This window comes from Dermochelys coriacea, chromosome 1, assembly GCF_009764565.3.
Source record: "Dermochelys coriacea isolate rDerCor1 chromosome 1, rDerCor1.pri.v4, whole genome shotgun sequence".
In the NCBI taxonomy this organism is placed as follows: domain Eukaryota; kingdom Metazoa; phylum Chordata; order Testudines; family Dermochelyidae; genus Dermochelys; species Dermochelys coriacea.
In genome coordinates, this window is record NC_050068.2 from 119057620 (window position 1) to 119077367 (window position 19748).

Sequence of the window (19748 nt, forward strand, 5' to 3'; positions counted from 1 at the left end):
ATCTTAACCTCAGAGCTTTGACTAGACCTCCCTTTGATCCCATGGCAACTTGCTCTCTCTTACATCTGTCCATGAAGAAAGCATTTCTAACTGCCATTACCTCAGCTAGGAGCGTAGGAGAAATAGTGACCTTCATGACACACCCAGCATATGCTGTCGTTTTTTAAAGACAAAGTAACTCTGAGGCTGCATCCCAAGTTTCTCCCTAAAATTGCCTCCATTTTCCATATGAATCAACAGATCCATTTTCCTGGTTTTTAACCAAAACCACACTGTGACAAGAGGAAGGTGATTCTGCATATGCTAGATATTAGAAGACCACTAGGACTCTACTTGCAGAGGACTAAGGACTTCAGGAAGTCACCTAAACTCTTCCTTTCATTCACAGAAAAATCTAAAGGCTCCACCGTATCAGCTCAAAGACTATCCAAAAATGGGATACGTACAAAATGTGAAATGACTGCCTAGGAAGGAATACTGCGGAAAGGGATCTGGGGATCATAGTGGATCACAAGCTAAATATGAGTCAACAGTGTAACACTGTTGCAAAAAAAGCAAACATCGTTCTGGAATGTATTAGCAGTATTGTAAGCAAGACACGAGAAGTAATTCTTTCGCTCTACTCTGCACTGATTAGGCCTCAACTGGAGTACTGTGTCCAGTTCTGGGCGCCACATTTCAGGAAAGATGTGGACAAATTGGAGAAAGTCCAGAGAAGGGCAACAAAAATGATTAAAGGTCTAGAAAACATGACCTGTGAGGGAAGATTGAAAAAATTGGGTTTGTTTAGTCTGGAGAAGAGAAGACTGAGAGGGGATATAACAGTTTTCAAGTACATAAAAGGTTGTGACAGGAGGAAGGAGAAAAATTGTTCTTCTTAACCTCTGAAGATAGGACAAGAATCAATGGGCTTAAATTGTAGCAAGGCGGTTTAGGTTGGATATTAGGAAAAATTTCTTGACTATCCGAGTGGTTAAGCACTGGAATAAATTGCCTAGGGAGGTTGTGAAATCTCCATCAATGGGGATTTTTTAAGAGCAGGTTGGACAAACACCTGTCAGGGATGGTTTAGATAATACTTAGTCCTGCCTTGAGTGCAGGGGACTGGACTAGATTGACCTCTTGAGGTCCCTTCCAGTCCTATGAGTCTATCAAAATGGGTCTCAAGTTGCATTAATCACTTTTATCAAGGGCTCAACCTGTTGCTTCTGTCTGGATTTGTACACACTTCACGAGGTCAGTTTCTACATTGGTCGCATTCCTTAAAGATGTCCCTATCTCGTAAATCTGCAGAGCAGCGACTTGGGCCTCTGTCCACACTTTCACATATCATTATGCGATGACTGGAGTTTCGGCCTCCGCTGCCGTCTTCAGCTCCATAGTACTCTCTATAGTAACCACCTCCACTCCAAAGCTCCAGCCTTCCAAGTAGGATATTGCTGTGAAGTCACCTGCCGTGAGACTACTCAAAGAAGAGGGAGTTACTCACCTTGTGCAATTGTTCTTTGAGATGTATATCCCTGTGGGTGCTCCATAACCTGCCCTCCTCCCCTCTACTTCGGTGTTCCCTATAAGGGACTCTGTGTAGAAAAGGAACTGAGGGGCGGGGGGTTCACCCTGACAGTGTAGATAGCACATGTGCAGGCTGAACTGACACCGCTACCTAAAATCTCTGATTAGAGGTGCAGATACGCTTACAGTGGAGCACCCTAGGGAAACACATCTCAAAAAACTATCGTTACTGCACAAGGTAAGTAACTTCCTCTTTTCAGAGTTCGTACTAGTTGTCATCAAAATCTCTTGAATAAAACAACTTGAAGTTTGTGCATCGGGCTGTTCTTAAGATGCCTCTACAAAGAAGTTGCACTTTTTGTAGAGTTTTTATTTGTAGAAAAATAAAACTAATTTTTCAACGTTCCACATCTCAAAAGTGTGTGATTTACTTCAGATGTTGCCAAAACATTCTCCTCTGACTACAATTGACAAAATTATATGAAATTTGTATCCTCAGATTTGTCATACATTAGTTAGTATAGCAGTATGCATGCAATGAAAATTCTCCTTCTATTCAGAGGCAAAACAGAGCAAGTTAAAAAGAGGCACTTTTTACCTATGAGTTTTCTTGCTGTAGTCAGTTGGCTGTGCTCTTTTTTTTTTTATTTTTAAAATATTTATAGTGTACCCTTTAGTGCCAAAACCACATGAAATAAATTAACTAAAGTACTTTTTAATTTTTAAAGACATTTTAGCTCTCTACATCAGATACATGACAGAGAGTGATAAAGAACTTTTTTTTTCTCTTCCCTTTAGCCTAAGGAAGCAGAAGCTTTCCTTCTGAGTCTTTCAGAAGAGATCCAACATAGGCTTGAAGCTGCTGGGATGAAGGGTAAACGATTAACTCTTAAAATAATGGTCAGAAAGGCTGGGGCCCCTGTAGAACCTGCAAAATTTGGAGGCCATGGAATCTGTGACAACATTGCCAGGTAACCTTGCATAGAATTAAAAACTTATCAATATGTAGGTATGGACCCTTTTCTACAGTGTGCTGAGCCCCATGAACTCCCAATAAAACATAAAGGGCGTTAAAGATGCTCAGTGCCTTGCAGAATTGGCCTTTATATAGTATCTAACTATATAATAGTTGCAATAGTGTTCTCAAACTTCCTATACATTTTGCTTAATATAGTCCTAGGTGTTCTTGTTTTCCTATAGAAACATGACTATAGTTTTAGGATTTTCATGAAAAAAATGTCTTCAATACATGTTCCTCTTACAATCTTAGAGGAGTTTAGAGACTAATATCTCTCCTTCCAGTCTCCTTTAGAAGTAGAAAAAGAACTTCATTGTGATGGTCTTGAAATAAGCAGGGGTGGTTTGTACTGGAAAGCCTTCCTGAAAAGGCTTAGTCAGTCAAAATCACTTTTGGAAGAGCAGCTGGCTGCAAATACCGACCTTGACACAATTCTAACAATTGTGCATTAATTTTCTTCAGCACTGTAGTACAATCAGCAGCACCAATCAGAGCACCCCAATCTAATCTTTATGTGATGATCAGCTTCCAATAAATCTTTTCATGGATCCAGAAGACTAATTACAAACCATAAAAAAAAAATAGCCTTGGTGAGGCTGTATGCTTTTTTCTTGTTTGAAACAAGAAAATAATAATTGGTAATACTTACTGACACACTATTCCAGTATGTAGCACTAATTGCCTGCCACATATCTATTAAAGTGTACAGTTCCTTGAATTTAGCAAGTCCTAAAATGATTGATTTTTTTTTTTTTTGGTTAAAAGTCTATGATAGTACACTCTCAAACTGATTTTGGAGACGTATACACAGAATAAATATTAATTTTTTTTTATAAAAGGTGAGCTTGAGAACATCCACCTATTTGTATTATGCTGAAAATAAGATTAGATCTAAGAGCTCTGGCACCCTGTTTATGTAGTAAAATTATCTGATGTAATACTGTTGATAGAATGCAATAGGGTTTTTCCAAAGCTAATAGTCTCTGTTAAGTCTGTTCAGTAAAGTAAAATAGCATGCTGTACAAATGCTTTACACAAATCAATTATTACTGCTTAGATTTGTCCTATAAGAAAAGTATTAATACTGATCCCTTTCATAGATGTATTGAGCAGTAGATCTAGAGCTAGAGGAGGAAGTAAAGTAGAAGTGAGAAGCAGCAGAATCAATCATCAGTTTGAAAACTGAACTCATCCAGGACAAAAATGGAGAATATGGGAGGAGAAAGGAAGGGGAGCCAAATGTGTCCAAATTAGAAAGAAAGGACAAGGAATATTAAGAACAATAAATGAGAGCTGCACATACAGATAAGGGGAGGAAAGGTGAACAGAATATACTTCAGAGGTTAGAAAGTTGTGAGGCATATTGTTTATTATATGTATTATTATAGCACTTACGAGCTTTAGTCTTGGACTAGCAACCAATTGTATTAGGTGCTGTACAAATAGAAAATAAAAATATAGTCACCACACCAAATAACTTACAATCTAAGTATAAGACAAGACAACAGCTAGATACAGACCAAGCAACAGAAACAATGAGACAATATTGGGAGAAGATAGTAGGAGTTAGATGAAGCAGGAGTGGGAAAGAATGAGCTTGATGCCACCAGTGCATCCTTCAGGGTTTGAAGGAAAGAAGACTGCAACTGAAATAGTGTAGCTACAGACTCCTCTACACCTCTGGCTGCTATATACGTATTAGGATCGTTTCAGTAAAACGTTGGTGTCTCACCTATCAGATCATTAATGTTAATTATTGAGGACAAAAATGTTTCTCCCTTCCTCCCTATAAACTTAATAATCCAGAATTTTTAAAAATTGTCTTAGACTGGTAATCATCTCTCATAAATATTGATTTTAATCAATGTTACTATAGTGTATTTGTCCTAGTTTTCCTAAAAATTATTATTCCAATTTTGTAGACTTAGAAATTACTTTCCTCCATGGTATCAAGTAGTATATCTTTCTTTGAGATGATGTCTGGAATTAATAGTGTAAAGTCTTTGCAATTTTGTAATGCATCTTTTCTTTAACTGTATTTTATTTGCAGAACTGTAACTCTTGACCATGCAACAGATAGTGCAAAAGTAATTGGGAAAGAAACACTAAACATGTTTCATACAATGAAACTGAATATATCAGATATGCGAGGGGTGAGTTAATAAAACAAAGAGTTCAAGTTTCTGTTTTTTACATTTCCTGCTCTACCTGGATATATTTTATTAACTTTATTAGGCTGCACAGATTTGGATTGACATTAACAGGGTAATAGTTTCACGTATGATAAAGTATCAGAGGGGTAGCCGTGTTAGTCTGGATCTGTAAAAGTGGCAAAGAGTCCTGTGGGTCACTCACGAAAGCTTATGCTCCAATACGTCTGTTAGCATATAAGGTGCCATATAAGTGCCTTTGCCACTTTTACATATGATAAAGTACAACTTGACTATTTGTAAACTGAATACACTTAATTTAGTAATCTTTTTAGAATAGAAATGTGGAAGCCCAAACGTGCCATTTTTATAGAGAGAGTTTTCACAGTTTAATATCACAATTTCAGCTAAACTAATTGGCAGTGAATAATTTCCTAGCTATATAAACATAGAACAAGTCCTAGCAGCCATCCACCCACCACTTATTTCATGCTCGGTGTGGCCTGTCGTATACTATCTCAGGATTTCCCGTCCAAGATTTTAGGAAAGTTGGAGGTAAACCTGCAAATGGTACCCAGGTGCACCATTGAATTGGGCAAAATAATTTTTAAGAATACTTCTGCTGTTTTGTTTTGGATATGATTTTGGACTAAGTTAAAGGTGAGGAAAGCTTTTCCGGGCAGGAAATGTATCTGGTAGAAAATGAAAGTATGTTTGTTACTATTGCACTTTGGGGGAAACCCTGCCCTTGTGCACTTGGCATGGACCTTCACTGTTTGTCTGATATTCAGATACTGAAGTGGTAAGTGTAGTATAGATTAGATCAGTGAATTGGAAGAAAAAAATCGTATCCCTCACTTGATGCATCTTTTAGCTGTCATGGGTACTTCTCTGACTTAGTATAAATTTCTACTCCTGGTTGCAACATATATACTTGTTTGAGTTTAGGGAGTTTGTAAAATTTAGAAAAACAAGTATAAGTTATATAAATTGTTCATATGATCCTGTTGACACACACTTTTTCTTTACCCCAGAGAAATAAAGAAGGGTAACACTTTTGTAATTTCTTAGCTGTTGACTTTGGGGCTGATTTTATTTTTTAGTGCCTGCAAAATATTTTTCCTCTAGTAGTAGGTGGATGGTTTTGGTCAGGTGGGTTGGGGGAATTTATATATTTTAAAAAAAAAAACCTCCATAAAATTTGTCTGCTTAAGTTGCCCTTATTTGTTACTGTTCTTGATTTTGTGATTAGAAATAAGGATACAAAATGTGTTTTTGTTTTGAGGTTGGAATTCAGGTGCATCAGTTAGTTCCCATCAATAAAACCACTTCAGCTGTTTCCTCTCGCTCATCAGTACCATCTGGACATTTACCTGGGGGATCACATTCAGTTATCGATCTTCTACATGTTCAAAAAACTAAGAAATCTTCAGAAGAAGAACATAAAGAAGGTCAGTAACTACTTATGCTAAACAATTTGTTTCAACTTGTATTTAGCTGTGACGCTCTGAGTACATTTCCCAGACCTGAAGAAGAGCTCTGTATAAACTGGAAAGTTTGTCTCTCTCACCAACAGAAGTTGGTCGAAGAAAAGATATTACCTCACCCACCTTGTCTCTCTAATGTCCTGGATTGACACGGCTACAACAACACTGCATGCTTTAAACTACCATGGTCAGTTGTATTTTGGGTTTGTGATCGTATTGGCTTCCTTTAAGAAACAACTCATTTTAATTTGATTTTGCGTCTGAACATTTTTCAACAGAAATTCATTTCAAGTTATGTAAGCAATAAGACTTTGTGTGCATGTTTTGCTACTACATCCCACCTAAAAAAGAGGGATGTATGAATTAGTTTAGAATCGGAACTTCTACAAAATCTTGAAAAGATAGATGGATAATTAAGGTAGATATTCAAAGTCGAAAAAGTTCTCACTAACCATTCCCATTATTGCACAAACTACCAAATGTTTTTCAGTAAAAGCATAGGGTAACTAAAATTCCCTACCATGTGAAAAGTAAGTTGTTTTTGAACTGTTAAGAGAATTTTTCTGTATATTGTTTTCTACATTTATAGTATTTGTGGCTGCTATGGATCTCGAAATATCGTCTGCATCAAGAACATGCACTTTTCTGCCATCTCTCACTACCCATCTGACATCTGGTCTCAATCCCATTACCAGCAAGGCTGAGTCTGCAGTCAAATGGAATGGTTTACACACTCCTGTCAGCGTAAAATCAAGACTTAATTTAAGTATTGAGGTTCCTTCACCTTCCCAGGTAAATGTGAGGGGTAGGGAACTTCTGATGCATATTTGTTTGTAATTACTGTACAGGAATGCAGTTCTATTTTTGGTGGTAAATACCCAACAGGAAAAACTGTCATTCTTCCAGGATTTTTCTTCCTTTTTACAGTGTCAGAGAATGGAACTGGGACTAAAAAGAAGATGATACTCTGAGATCAGGGTATTGAATAGATTACCCTTCACCCAGCAACTGTAAAGCTCTTTAAAAAAATACAAACCTTGGTTTTAAAAATCATGATGTTCTGAAAACTTAACTCAGAGTTATGACACTTTTTTGTGTTAATGCTCGTATATAATAAAAATGGCAATACTCTGTTAGGAATTTAAATATGTATTTTTTTAATTTTATAGTATGTGCTGAGCTTTAATTATTATATTATTAATAGGGACTATTTTCCATATAGGCTAATTCCTAATGAACTGTTAAAGAGGACTTTTACAATGTACCATTTATGTTTTTCATGAAGGTAGCGCTCTTAAGCACTGTTAGTATCCTTTTGTTATAGTCCTGATATTCACACTTGCTCATCCTAATACCTGACTAGAGCTAAATAAGAATTCTACTCTGCACAAGGATACACTTTACCTTACTAATTAATTAGTAGCACAACTAATTCAAAAGGTTTAAATGATGTAATTCAGATTTTGCCATGTTAATTTTGTTTAATATATTAAATAAAATAAAAAAGTAATAGAATTTGAAAAGCCCCCTCTTCTTGTGCTGTAATTCAGTATGCTTAGAAATGGTTAGATTATTCAGAAATTCAAGATTGTCCCAATGAACCAAAGCATAGAAGCAGATGTTGCTCTCCTTTTATTCTTTTCAACCTCATTTATGGTAAAGAAAATACAGTGACCTAACAAAATAAGTTCCTATATTTAATGTTATATTTCCTTTTGTTGATAAAATCCTTCAATTATATACCCCTATTCTGTGCCCTAGGTATGAGATTTTAAAATTTCTCTTAAGGATAATCAGTTGAAGAAAGCATCTGGAATACTCTCCTGAAACCTGTATTTGCAACACTTACCAGCAAATACAGTATTTCATTCTGTACAGATTGCTATTTTCCTTTCATTTTAGAGACTTTCTTTTTGTTCTATATTTGTACAGAGCCTACAATGGTGGTGGGCAACCTGTGGGCCACATAGGGCCCGTCAGGGTAATCTGCTGGTGGGCTGTGAGACAGTGATTACATTGATCGTCTGCAGTTCCCAGTGGCCCTATGGCCTGCACCGCTTCCCCTAGCTCCCATTGGCTGAGAACGGCGAACTGTGGCCACTGGGAGCTGCAGGCGGCCATGCCTGCCGACTGTCAATGTAAACACTGTCTCCTGGCCCACCAGCCCACCACTGGCCTACAAATACAACAGTGTAGTCCTTGTCCATGTCTGGGTCTCCTAGGTGCTACAATAATAATAATCTTGAGCAATATGGATTCAAATCTACATTTAAGATGTTCCTATTGTGATTATCAATCATACACTCTGTCACTCAGGGAGCTGCAATTAAATATTTCAGCTTTTGGAGTCTGATGCACTATTTCATTTGTTTCATGTTAGTAATTTTATGTTTTATGGAAATCTACCCCTGGGACCAACTGTTGAGAACTGACTTGATTATTGGATGGTGTTTATGATTTTGGGGGAAAAGCAAATTTACTGACTGTACTAACAAAACCCATGTTACAAATATGGCAGTGAGAAGTCTGATCTTGCTGTAAATACACCAGATTAGTAACACCAAAGTAAATTGGAGCATATATATAAATATCCTGGCACTAAACTGAATGATCGCTCAATTGCTGTATTGCTGAATGATCAGTCAATTGCTTTAGACCAGATACTTGCATAATCACAGGTTTCAGAGTAGCAGCCGTGTTAGTCTGTATTCGCAAAAAGAAAAGGAGTACTTGTGGCACCTTAGAGACTAACAAATTTATTAGAGCATAAGCTTTCGTGAGCTACAGCTCACTTCATCGGATGCATTTGGTGGAAAAAACAGAGGAGAGATTTATATACACACACACACAGAGAACATGAAACAATGGGTTTATCATACACACTGTAAGGAGAGTGATCACTTAAGATAAGCCATCACCAGCAGCGGGGGGGGGGGGAAGAAGGAAAACCTTTCATGGTGACAAGCAGGTAGGCTAATTCCAGCAGTTAACAAGAATATCAGAGGAACAGTGGGGGGTGGGGTGGGAGGGAGAAATACCATGGGGAAATAGTTTTACTTTGTGTAATGACTCATCCATTCCCAGTCTCTATTCAAGCCTAAGTTAATTGTATCCAGTTTGCAAATTAATTCCAATTCAGCAGTCTCTCGTTGGAGTCTGTTTTTGAAGCTTTTTTGTTGAAGGATAGCCACTCTTAGGTCTGTAATCGAGTGACCAGAGAGATTGAAGTGTTCTACAACTGGTTTTTGAATGTTATAATTCTTGACGTCTGATTTGTGTCCATTCATTCTTTTACGTAGAGACTGTCCAGTTTGGCCAATGTACATGGCAGAGGGGCATTGCTGGCACATGATGGCATATATCACATTGGTAGATGCGCAGGTGAACGAGCCTCTGATAGTGTGGCTGATGTGATTAGGCCCTATGATGGTATCCCCTGAATAGATATGTGGACAGAGTTGGCAACGGGCTTTGTTGCAAGGATAGGTTCCTGGGTTAGGGGTTCTGTTGTGTGGTGTGTGGTTGCTGGTGAGTATTTGCTTCAGATTGGGGGGCTGTCTGTAAGCAAGGACTGGTCTGTCTCCCAAGATCTGAGAGAGCGATGGCTCGTCCTTCAGGATAGGTTGTAGATCCTTGATGATGCGTTGGAGGGGTTTTAGTTGGGGGCTGAAGGTGATGGCTAGCGGCGTTCTGTTGTTTTCTTTGTTGGTCCTGTCCTGTAGTAGGTGACTTCTGGGTACTCTTCTGGCTCTGTCAATCTGTTTCTTCACTTCAGCAGGTGGGTATTGTAGTTGTAGGAATGCATGATAGAGATCTTGTAGGTGTTTGTCTCTGTCTGAGGGGTTGGAGCAAATGCGGTTATATCGTAGCGCTTGGCTGTAGACAATGGATCGAGTGGTATGATCTGGATGAAAGCTAGAGGCATGTAGGTAGGAATAGCGGTCAGTAGATTTCCGATATAGGGTGGTGTTTATGTGACCATCGCTTATTAGCACCGTAGTGTCCAGGAAGTGGATCTCTTGTGTGGACTGGTCCAGGCTGAGGTTGATGGTGGGATGGAAATTGTTGAAATCATGGTGGAATTCCTCAAGAGCTGCTTTTCCATGGGTCCAGATGATGAAGATGTCATCAATGTAGCGCAAGTAGAGTAGGGGCATTAGGGGACGAGACCTGAGGAAGCGTTGTTCTAAGTCAGCCATAAAAATGTTGGCATACTGTGGGGCCATGCGGGTACCCATCGCAGTGCCGCTGATTTGAAGGTATACATTGTCACCAAATGTGAAATAGTTATGGGTCATCTCAGGCATTGGCACCCTGACAGCAGGATTGTCTGGCTATGTAGACTCCCTCCTCAGGCCCTTCGTTACCAGCACTCCCAGCTATCTTCGAGACACCACCGATTTCCTGAGGAAACTACAGTCCATTGGTGATCTTCCTAAAAACACCATCCTAGCCACTATGGATGTAGAAGCCCTCTACACCAACATTCCACACAAAGATGGACTACAAGCCGTCAGGAACAGTATCCCCGATACTGTCACGGCTAACCTGGTGGCAGAACTTTGTGACTTTGTCCTGACCCATAACTATTTCACATTTGGTGACAATGTATACCTTCAAATCAGCGGCACTGCGATGGGTACCCGCATGACCCCACAGTATGCCAACATTTTTATGGCTGACTTAGAACAACGCTTCCTCAGCTCTCGTCCCCTAAAGCCCCTACTCTACTTGCGCTACATTGATGACATCTTCATCATCTGGACCCATGGAAAAGAAGCTCTTGAGGAATTCCACCATGATTTCAACAATTTCCATCGCACAGATACAGACAGACATCATCTTCCTCTCCAAATGCAAACAGATGGACATCATACCGAAAGGACTGAAGGTAAAAAATCCATTACAATCTACATACCACACAGACTATGCTGACAGCTTGTGCCACACACTCTCAAAGAAACTGCGGAACCACCTGATTACATCCTCTACAGCAAACAGGGAAAGATTAAGAATGAGCTCTCAAAACTGGATACTCTCATAAATTTGTTAGTCTCTAAGGTGCCACAAGTACTCCTTTTCTTTTTGCAAATCAGACTTCAAGAATTATAACATTCAAAAACCAGTCGGAGAACACTTCAGTCTCTCCGGTCACTCGATTACAGACCTGAGGGTGGCTATCCTTCAACAAAAAAACTTCAAAAACAGACTCCAACGAGAGACTGCTGAATTGGAATTAATTTGCAAACTGGATACAATTAACTTAGGCTTGAATAGAGACTGGGAATGGATGAGTCATTACACAAAGTAAAACTATTTCCCCATGGTATTTCTCCCTCCCACCCCACCCCCCACTGTTCCTCTGATATTCTTGTTAACTGCTGGAATTAGCCTACCTGCTTGTCACCATGAAAGGTTTTCCTTCTTCCCCCCCCCCGCTGCTGGTGATGGGTTATATTAAGTGATCACTCCTTACAGTGTGTATGATAAACCCATTGTTTCATGTTCTCTGTGTGTGTATATAAATCTCTCCTCTGTTTTTTCCACCAAATGCATCCGATGAAGTGAACTGTAGCTCACGAAAGCTTATGCTCTAATAAATTTGTTAGTCTCTAAGGTGCCACAAGTACTCCTTTTCTTTTTAGACCAGATAGAAGACTTATGTTCAAATCAATATATATGTTGCCAATATTTTATTTGTATTAGTTATTTAGGATTATAATGAAGGTTAGATGAATGTGAAGGAAAGTTTATATAGGATTTATATTTACTATGTTAAATATTATTTGTAAAAATACAAGACTAAGCGTTTATGTGTACTAACTTAATTTTGCCTTTTACATAATACAGCTGCTACAACAGGGATTCTCAAACTGGGGGTCAGGACCCCTCGGGGGGTCGCAAGGTTACTACATGTGGGGGTCGTGAGCTGTCAGCCTCCACCCCAAACCCTGCTTTTCATCCAGCATTTATAATGGTTTTAAATATATTAAAAAGTGTTTTTAATTTATAAGGGGGGGGGTCGCACTCAGAGGCTTGCTATGTGGAAGGGGTCACCAGTATAAAGGTTTGAGAACCACTGTGCTGCAACATTCAGTACTATCAGATTCCCAAGTCAGCTTGTGTATACAAATTAGGATGTCAATTGTTGTGTTTTAATTTCTTCTAATTTCAGTTTGTAAAATGAATACTGTGACTCTCTTTAACTGTTTTTATGTTCTTATGTTCTTGGTTCTTCAAACACCTAATGACCTTTTTATTTTATTTTATTTGCAGTTAGATCAATCTGTCTTGGAAGCACTGCCATCTGATCTCAGAGAGCAAGTAGAGCAAATGTATGCCATTCAACAGGGAGAGACTTATGGTGATAGCAAAAAAGAGCCCATGAATGGGTGTAACAGTGAGTTTCTGCCACAGCCAGTTGGAACAGTTCTCTTACAAATACCAGACCTCCAAGAACCAAACAGTGATGCAGGAATTAATGTAATAGCCCTGCCAGCATTCTCGCAGGTAGAGTATACTCTAAAATAAGTGGGTTTTAACATGGTGTCAACAAATGTGAGCTTTGAATCTGTAGTAATAAATAGTTAAAAACTTCATTTGTCCAGGCAAAATTATTAGAATTTGTGAGTCATTCAGATCCCACCCATGGGCCACTAAGTATTGGCCTCTGCACCTTTAGAATTTTTATCCTGGACTCAGAAAAAGTATAATACATGTTAAAGATTTATAGTTGCCAGTATTTCTACATCCGTGTCTTGAAAAGTTATTTTTTGTTGTTGATGATGAAAAGTCTTTGCGTTTACCCCTCATTTTGTAATAAAATGAGATGTATGAACAGTTTTTTCCTTGCACTGCAACTCTGTTACATTGCACTATCAGTGCAAGGCAGTCCTAAAATCAGCTTAGCTAGCCACTGGAGAATCACCCCATTAGAGATGAATCTTTTGATGGCATAAAGCTAGCGTAGTAGCTCCCATGCCACACGTGTGCCTGCCAGTTTAGTGTGTGCTTTTTGGGGAAAAGGAGGCGTGACAGGAGCTCCCATGGGTCCCAGCAATTCCCAGATGCTGTATTAGTTGCTTGAGGCTACTGAACTGGTGCACAGCAGGATCGGGATTCGGGGAGTGCAAAAGTGGTTTATACAGGGATGGGCAAACTTTTTGGCCCGAGGGCCACATCGGGGTTGCGAAACGGTATGGAGGGCCGGGTAGGGAAGGCTGTGCCTCCCCAAACAGCCTGGCCCCCTCCCCATCCCCGACTGCCCCCCTCAGAACCCCCGACTCATCCAACCCCCCCTGCTCCTTGTCCCCTGACCACCTCCTCCCAGGGTCCCCATATCACCTCCTCCCAGGACCCCACCCCCTATCCAACCTCCCCTGCTCCCTGTCTCTTGACTGCCCCGACCCCTATCCGGACCCCCAACCCATCAAACCCCCTCCCAGGCCCACCTATCCCTAACTGTCCCCCAGGACCCCACCCCCCCTGCTCCCTGTCTCCTGACCACCCCCACCCTCCACCCCATCCAACCGTCCCCTGTCCTGTGACTGCCCCCCCCCCAGGACCTCCTGCTCCTTATCCACCCCGCCGCTCCCTTACCATGCTGCTCAGAGTGGCAGGACAGGTTTATTGGAAAACCTAGGAGGTGGGCGTGCTCTAGCCATGCTGCCCGTGCAGCGAGCTGAAGCTGCAGGGGAGGGGGGACAGCTGGGGAGGGGCCGGTCTACCCGGCCGGGAGCTCAGGAGCCAGGCAGGACGGTCCCACAGGCTGGATTTGGCCCGCGGGCCGTAGTTTGCCCATCTCTCATTTATAGCATGATGGCTTGAAGTGGTGGATGGATGCTGTTCATCCAAGGCTGTTCATCCTTTCTTCAGTCTCAGCGGATCAGATATGTTGGAGATGGATGCTGAAAGATCTTGTTATAGACTTCATTTAAAATTCATTCGCAGCAACAGGGAGCTAATTCTCCGTTCACTGTTCTTAGGATACTATACTCGACTAAACATCCTATTAGGCAGAGAGGGAAATTGAACTGGCATCTCCCACACACTGGCTGAGTACCCTAACCACTGGGTTAAAGGTTGTAATAGAGGCTTATCCCCCCCCCCAGCTGTTTTGTGTGAAATTGCAAAAACAGCTTAGCCACCTAAGCTGTCTAACTCCAAGAAAGGGGAGATGGGTTTCCAGTTGTGGATTGCAAACCGAAGTAGGTGCCTCCCTATAGCCTGGATTTAGGTGCTGAAATCTGTGAGAGGAACAGGGCTTAGGACATACTTCTCTCATCACTATTTCCCATTGGCTAGCTTAGGTGGCCCCGTCTAGAGTCCTGGCTTTTGTGCATCCCGTTCTTAGGTGCCTAACTCAGGCTTTGTGGATTCCAGTGATTTTTCTATGCATCTAAAAGTTAGGCATTGTGGCAAAGTCCCTTTGTAGATCCAAGTCTAAGTTCTCAAACTAAAAGTAACATGAGTTCAACAGATCTTAAAGCCGTTACTATTGAAGTGGTAGCTTAATTTAAAACAATATATGGTCTTTTCCTAAGAGTGTTTTCATGTCATAAACTACATCATTATGGGAGAATATATCATAGACGAAATGTAGGGCTGGAAGGGACCCCAAGATGCCATCAAGTCCAGTCCCCTTTGCCATTGCATGAATAAGTAAACCTAGACCATCCTTGACAGTGTTTGTCCAACTTGTTTTTAAAAGCTTCCAGTAACAGGGACTCCACAACCTCCCTTGGAAGCCTATTCCAGAGTTTAAATATCCTTACCATTAGAAAGTTTTTTTTTTTTCTAATATCTAACCAAAATCGCTCTTGCTGCAGATTAAGTGCATTACTTCTTGTCCTACTTTCAGTGGACTTGGAGAAAATTGATCATCGTCCTCTTTTAACAGCCCTTAACATATTGGAAGACAGTTAGCAGGTCCCTCCTCAGTCTTCTTTTCTTAGGACTAAACATGCCCAATTTTTTTAACCTTTTCTCATAAATCAGATTTTCTAAAGCTTTTATCATTTTTATTTCTCTCCTCTGGACGCTTTCCAATTTGTCCATATGTGTAAAAGAAAAAAGTTATTTATATTTGAAACAATTAATGAATTAGTACAGTAGTACACTCCATAAATTGAAATATTACTGTCATTCTGCTGCAAGTGTGGAGGATTTTAGCTATAACAACTCAGCAGATGTAAATTATTACACAATTTATGCCCTGCAGTTTCTTATTGCTTAATTAAGTTAATTTTTTTCAACTCTACATTACTTTTGTCTGAATTGCTTTTGTATGAGTTGGGTGCCTGGTTAATAAGGTGACTGATTTGTTCATTGAGAAATTTGTGGTAAGTTTCACTTGTTAATTCTAAGGTTCGTATTGTAAGAATCCATATAGGTTTAATTCATTTCAATTAGCCTCTGTAGTAATCATTTGGAATAGAGAAAAAGCTATAAAAGTTGGCAAGATTTGAAGCTTAAAGCAGAGCATTTAAGTAGTAAAGAATACAAGTATTTACAGATATTTCTTTTAGTAGTAGTGTATATTGTTAAACCCTCCACATTTAGCTTAGAAGGGCATCCTCCGCCCTCGGGGGCCAGGCCTGCCCCGGTCTCCGGACTTCAAATCCTGTGCCTCCTGTGGCAAGCCCATGCCGGTGGGCGACCAGCACTGCAGCTCTCTGAAGTGTCTCGGGGAGGATCACATTCGAGAGCGTTGCCAGATCTGCTGCCAGTTCAAGCCTCATGTGAAAAAGGACAGGAATGTTAGGCTAAGTTCTATCCTGATGGAAGCCAGGCTCAGACCAGTATCAAAGCCAAGCTGGTCAGACAGTGGTGTGGAGTGCTCCTCCAGTGGCACTGGTCTCCTGGCTCCGTTCCCCTTCACCAGTGCTGAGGAAGAAACACAAGAAACAACGATCCAAGAGGGGACATTCCCCAGAATCGAGGAAGGACAAACACGGGGCATGCAGCAGTGTGCAACCTATGTCTGGCCACTCCTTTACCCACACTCTGCTTGTGACACCATCGACTCCACCCTACTCGCAGGTGCTGCTGAGTCTGGTACAGGACCATCCACCGACACCGTGAGGTCATAATGGCACCAGCAGGATCTCAGTGCTGTCCACCCTGGAGACATTTGCAGTGGGCAGGGACCAAATGGCTCTCCTAGTACTGCTGACTCTGGCAGAGCAAGTTCTGGCACCGACGAAGTCATCGAGTAGAAGGGAGCATGTTGTCTTGAGCTCCTATCCGGCACTGGGTCCACCGGTACCAACCAGAGGGAAACTTGACCTTGCTGATGTCGGCAAAGAATTCATTGCTCCAGCACCGTTCCCTGAACCCTTGGCACTGGCTGACAGAGGCAAGGGGTTCCAGCCCCCTACAGTCCCTCCAAACTGACTTGTCCTCAAGGTCAGAGGTGAAGCCAGCACCCAATCAAGAGGCCAATACCAGTACCCAACCTATGTTTCGTCAGATCCCGGTGCGGGGGCCCCTCCAGGCACCTGGCCTAGTGGGCAGTGGCTTATGCAGGAATCCATGGGATTTTTCTCCTGGTACTGAGAGTGCCTTCCAGCTATTCATACACAGTCGTGTCAGAGAGAAGGGCCACTCCGTTGTGCCACCTGGATTCCAGTACTGAGCCGGGTACCAATAGTCAGAGCTGCATGATGTGAAGGCAAGGTATATGCCCATTACCTTGACAACTGGCTGATCAAGAGCTGGTCGGAGGCCCATGTGAGAGCCAGCATCAGTCTGGTCCAAGCTACCTTCCGACCCCTGGGCCTATTGATAAATGGGCAAGTCAACTCTTATCCCTGTCCAGAATCACAGGCCCTCCCTTTGAGTGACTGGCATCATGCCCTCTGTTGTGTCTCTTCTGGAATATTGCCTTCCTGGTGGTGATTATCTCAGCCAGGAGGGGGTATCAGAAATGAGGGCCCTTACGTCAGAATCCCTGTATACGATGTTCTTTACGGACAAGCTTAAACTGTGCCCCATCCAGCATTCCTCCCAAAGGTGGTCTCGCAGCTTCATAGTAATCAGGTTTTCTTCCCAAAACCACACACATTCGGAGGAGCAGTGTTTCCACATGCTGGATATTAGACGTACCCTGGCTTTCTATCTTGAGAGGACCAAGCTGTTCCATAAATCCACACAGCTCTTTGTGGCAGTAGCAGCCAGGATGAAAGGCCTACTAGTTTCGGCCTGGAGAATTTCATCCTGGATCCCTTCCTGGTTTTGTATGTGCTATGAGCAGGTGGGTATCCCGCTTCCTGCCATCTTGACTGTCCATTCAATGAGAGCTCAGGCTTCATCAGTGGTGTTTTTGGCCCAGGTCCCGATCCAAGATGTCTGCAGCGCAGCTACATGGTCATTGATACATACCTTCTCCTCCCATTATGCCATCACCCAGCAAGCTAGAGATGATGCCAAGTTTGGTAGAGCAGTGTTACAATCCGTATGTCTCTGAACTCCGAGCCCACCTTGAGAGTCACCTAATGTGGAATGGACATGAGCAAGCACTCGAAGAAGAAAAACTATTACTAACCTTTCCATAACTGTTCTTCGAGATGTCTTGTTCATGTCCATTCCATGACCCGCCCTTCTGCCAGAGTTAGCTGGGAAGAAGGAACTGAGAGGGTGTGGAGCCAGCTGGGCCCCTTACAATGGCACAGGAGCGCATGGCACCAGAGAGTACTAGAGCTATCCCAGTGGATACCACTGAGGGAAAAATCTCAAGCAACTGTGCATGTGATGCATACACACCTAACGTGGAATGGACGTGAGCAACACATCTTGAAGAACAACAGTTACACAAAGAAAACAAGGAGTACTTGTGGCACATTAGAGACGAATAAATTTATTTGGACATAAGCTTTCGTGGGCTAAAACCCACTTCCTCGGATGCATGCAGTGGAAAATACAGTAGGAATATATATATAGATTATATATAGATATAGATATATATATATACACACAGAAAACGTGAAATGTGTGTTGCCATACCAACTGTAACAAGACCAATTCCGGCACATCATCAAGGATCTACAACCTATCCTGAAGGACAGTCCTTCACTCTCACAGATCTTGGGAGACAGGCCAGTCCTCGCTTACAGACAGCACCCCAACCTGAAGCAAATACTCATCAGCAACCACACAACAAAAACACTAACCCAGGAACCTATCCTTGCAACAAAGTCCGTTGCCAGCTCTGTCCACATATCTATTCAAGGGACACCATCGTAGGACCTAATCACATCAGCCACACCATAAGAGGCTCGTTCACCTGCGCATCTACCAATGTGATATATGCCATCATGTGCCAGCAATGCCCCTCAGCCATGTACATTGGCCAAACTGGACAATCTCTACACAAAGGAATAAATGGACGCAAATCGGACATCAAGAATTACAACATTCAAAAACCAGTCAGAGAACACTTCAATCTCCCTGGTCACCCAATTCCAGACCTAAAAGTCACAATATTACAACAACAAAACTTCAAAACCAGACTCCAATGAGAGACTTCTGAATTGGAATTAATTTGCAAACTGGACACCATTAAATTAGGCTTGAATAAAGACTGGGAGTGGATGGGTTATTACACAAAGTAAAAACTACTTCCCCATGCTAATTTCCCCCACACACACACTGTTACATCTTTTTGTCAACTGTTTATTTGAAATGGGCCATCCTGATTATCACTACAAATGTTTTTTTCTCCTGCTGATAATAGCCCACCTTTAATTGTCTTGTCACAATTGGTATGGCAACACCCATTTTTCATGTTCTCTGTGTATGCATCTTCCTATTGTATTTTCTACTGCATGCATCTGATGAAGTGGAGTTTAGCCCATGAAAGCTTATGCACAATTTTGTTAGTCTAAGGTGCCACAAGTACTCCTCGTTTTTGGGGGGTTTTTTTGCTGATACAGCCTACCACTCTGAAATCAGTTACACAAAGGTTAGTAACAGGTTTTTTTTTTATCATTAGCAAATTTGCACCTCCTACTTCATGATTTCAAATGGCAAATCACTTTGAGAATGTAAACAGCACATAAAAAAACTGATGTTTTGTGTGATGAGTTGATGAGGAAAGGTCACTTATGAGTTCTTAATTTCACAATAGATTTGTTTTGCCTGAAAGTGCCGTATATTGTAATCACCTTATTAATAATTTATTACAGGCATAAATACCATCAGAAAGTTTGAGAACTATTTATGTAAAGTGTACAAGGTTCACTTTTTGTTCAGTTTTTTTTAAAGCTACATGTAAGACATTATGGTTGTACAGATAATTACTTAAGAATCAGGAAATTAGTTAATTTTGTACATTCAACCTTTAGTTTGGTTCACTATCTCTTAGTGCAACTTACAAAGTGCACCTTTTAAGCAATGAAGGGTGGGTGTGCACACGCACTGGTAAAAACAAAATAAATATCCTGTATATGATTTATTTGAGAAATAGTTATGAGAGAATATAATTAGACTGTTGCAATGCATGTACACAAAGGGACCGAGTTCATACTGCATGTGCAAATTTCCTGATTCTTGGGTGCTTAACCATTCAGCTTTAACTTTTAA

The 19748-nt window shown here is 41.2% G+C and overlaps 1 protein-coding gene across 16 annotated transcripts in view; it reads left to right on the forward strand.

The window, feature by feature from the left end:
* Positions 1-19748, forward strand: part of REV1 (REV1 DNA directed polymerase) — a 94285-nt gene that overhangs the window by 57496 nt on the left and 17041 nt on the right. For all 16 annotated transcript variants that reach the window (XM_038368020.2, XM_038367993.2, XM_038368002.2 and 13 more), the window contains 5 exons: positions 2311-2483; positions 4581-4683; positions 5966-6131; positions 6757-6959; positions 12444-12677. In XM_038368020.2, coding sequence (XP_038223948.1) covers positions 2311-2483; positions 4581-4683; positions 5966-6131; positions 6757-6959; positions 12444-12677 — 879 coding nt within the window. The remainder of the gene's footprint in view (positions 1-2310; positions 2484-4580; positions 4684-5965; positions 6132-6756; positions 6960-12443; positions 12678-19748) is intronic.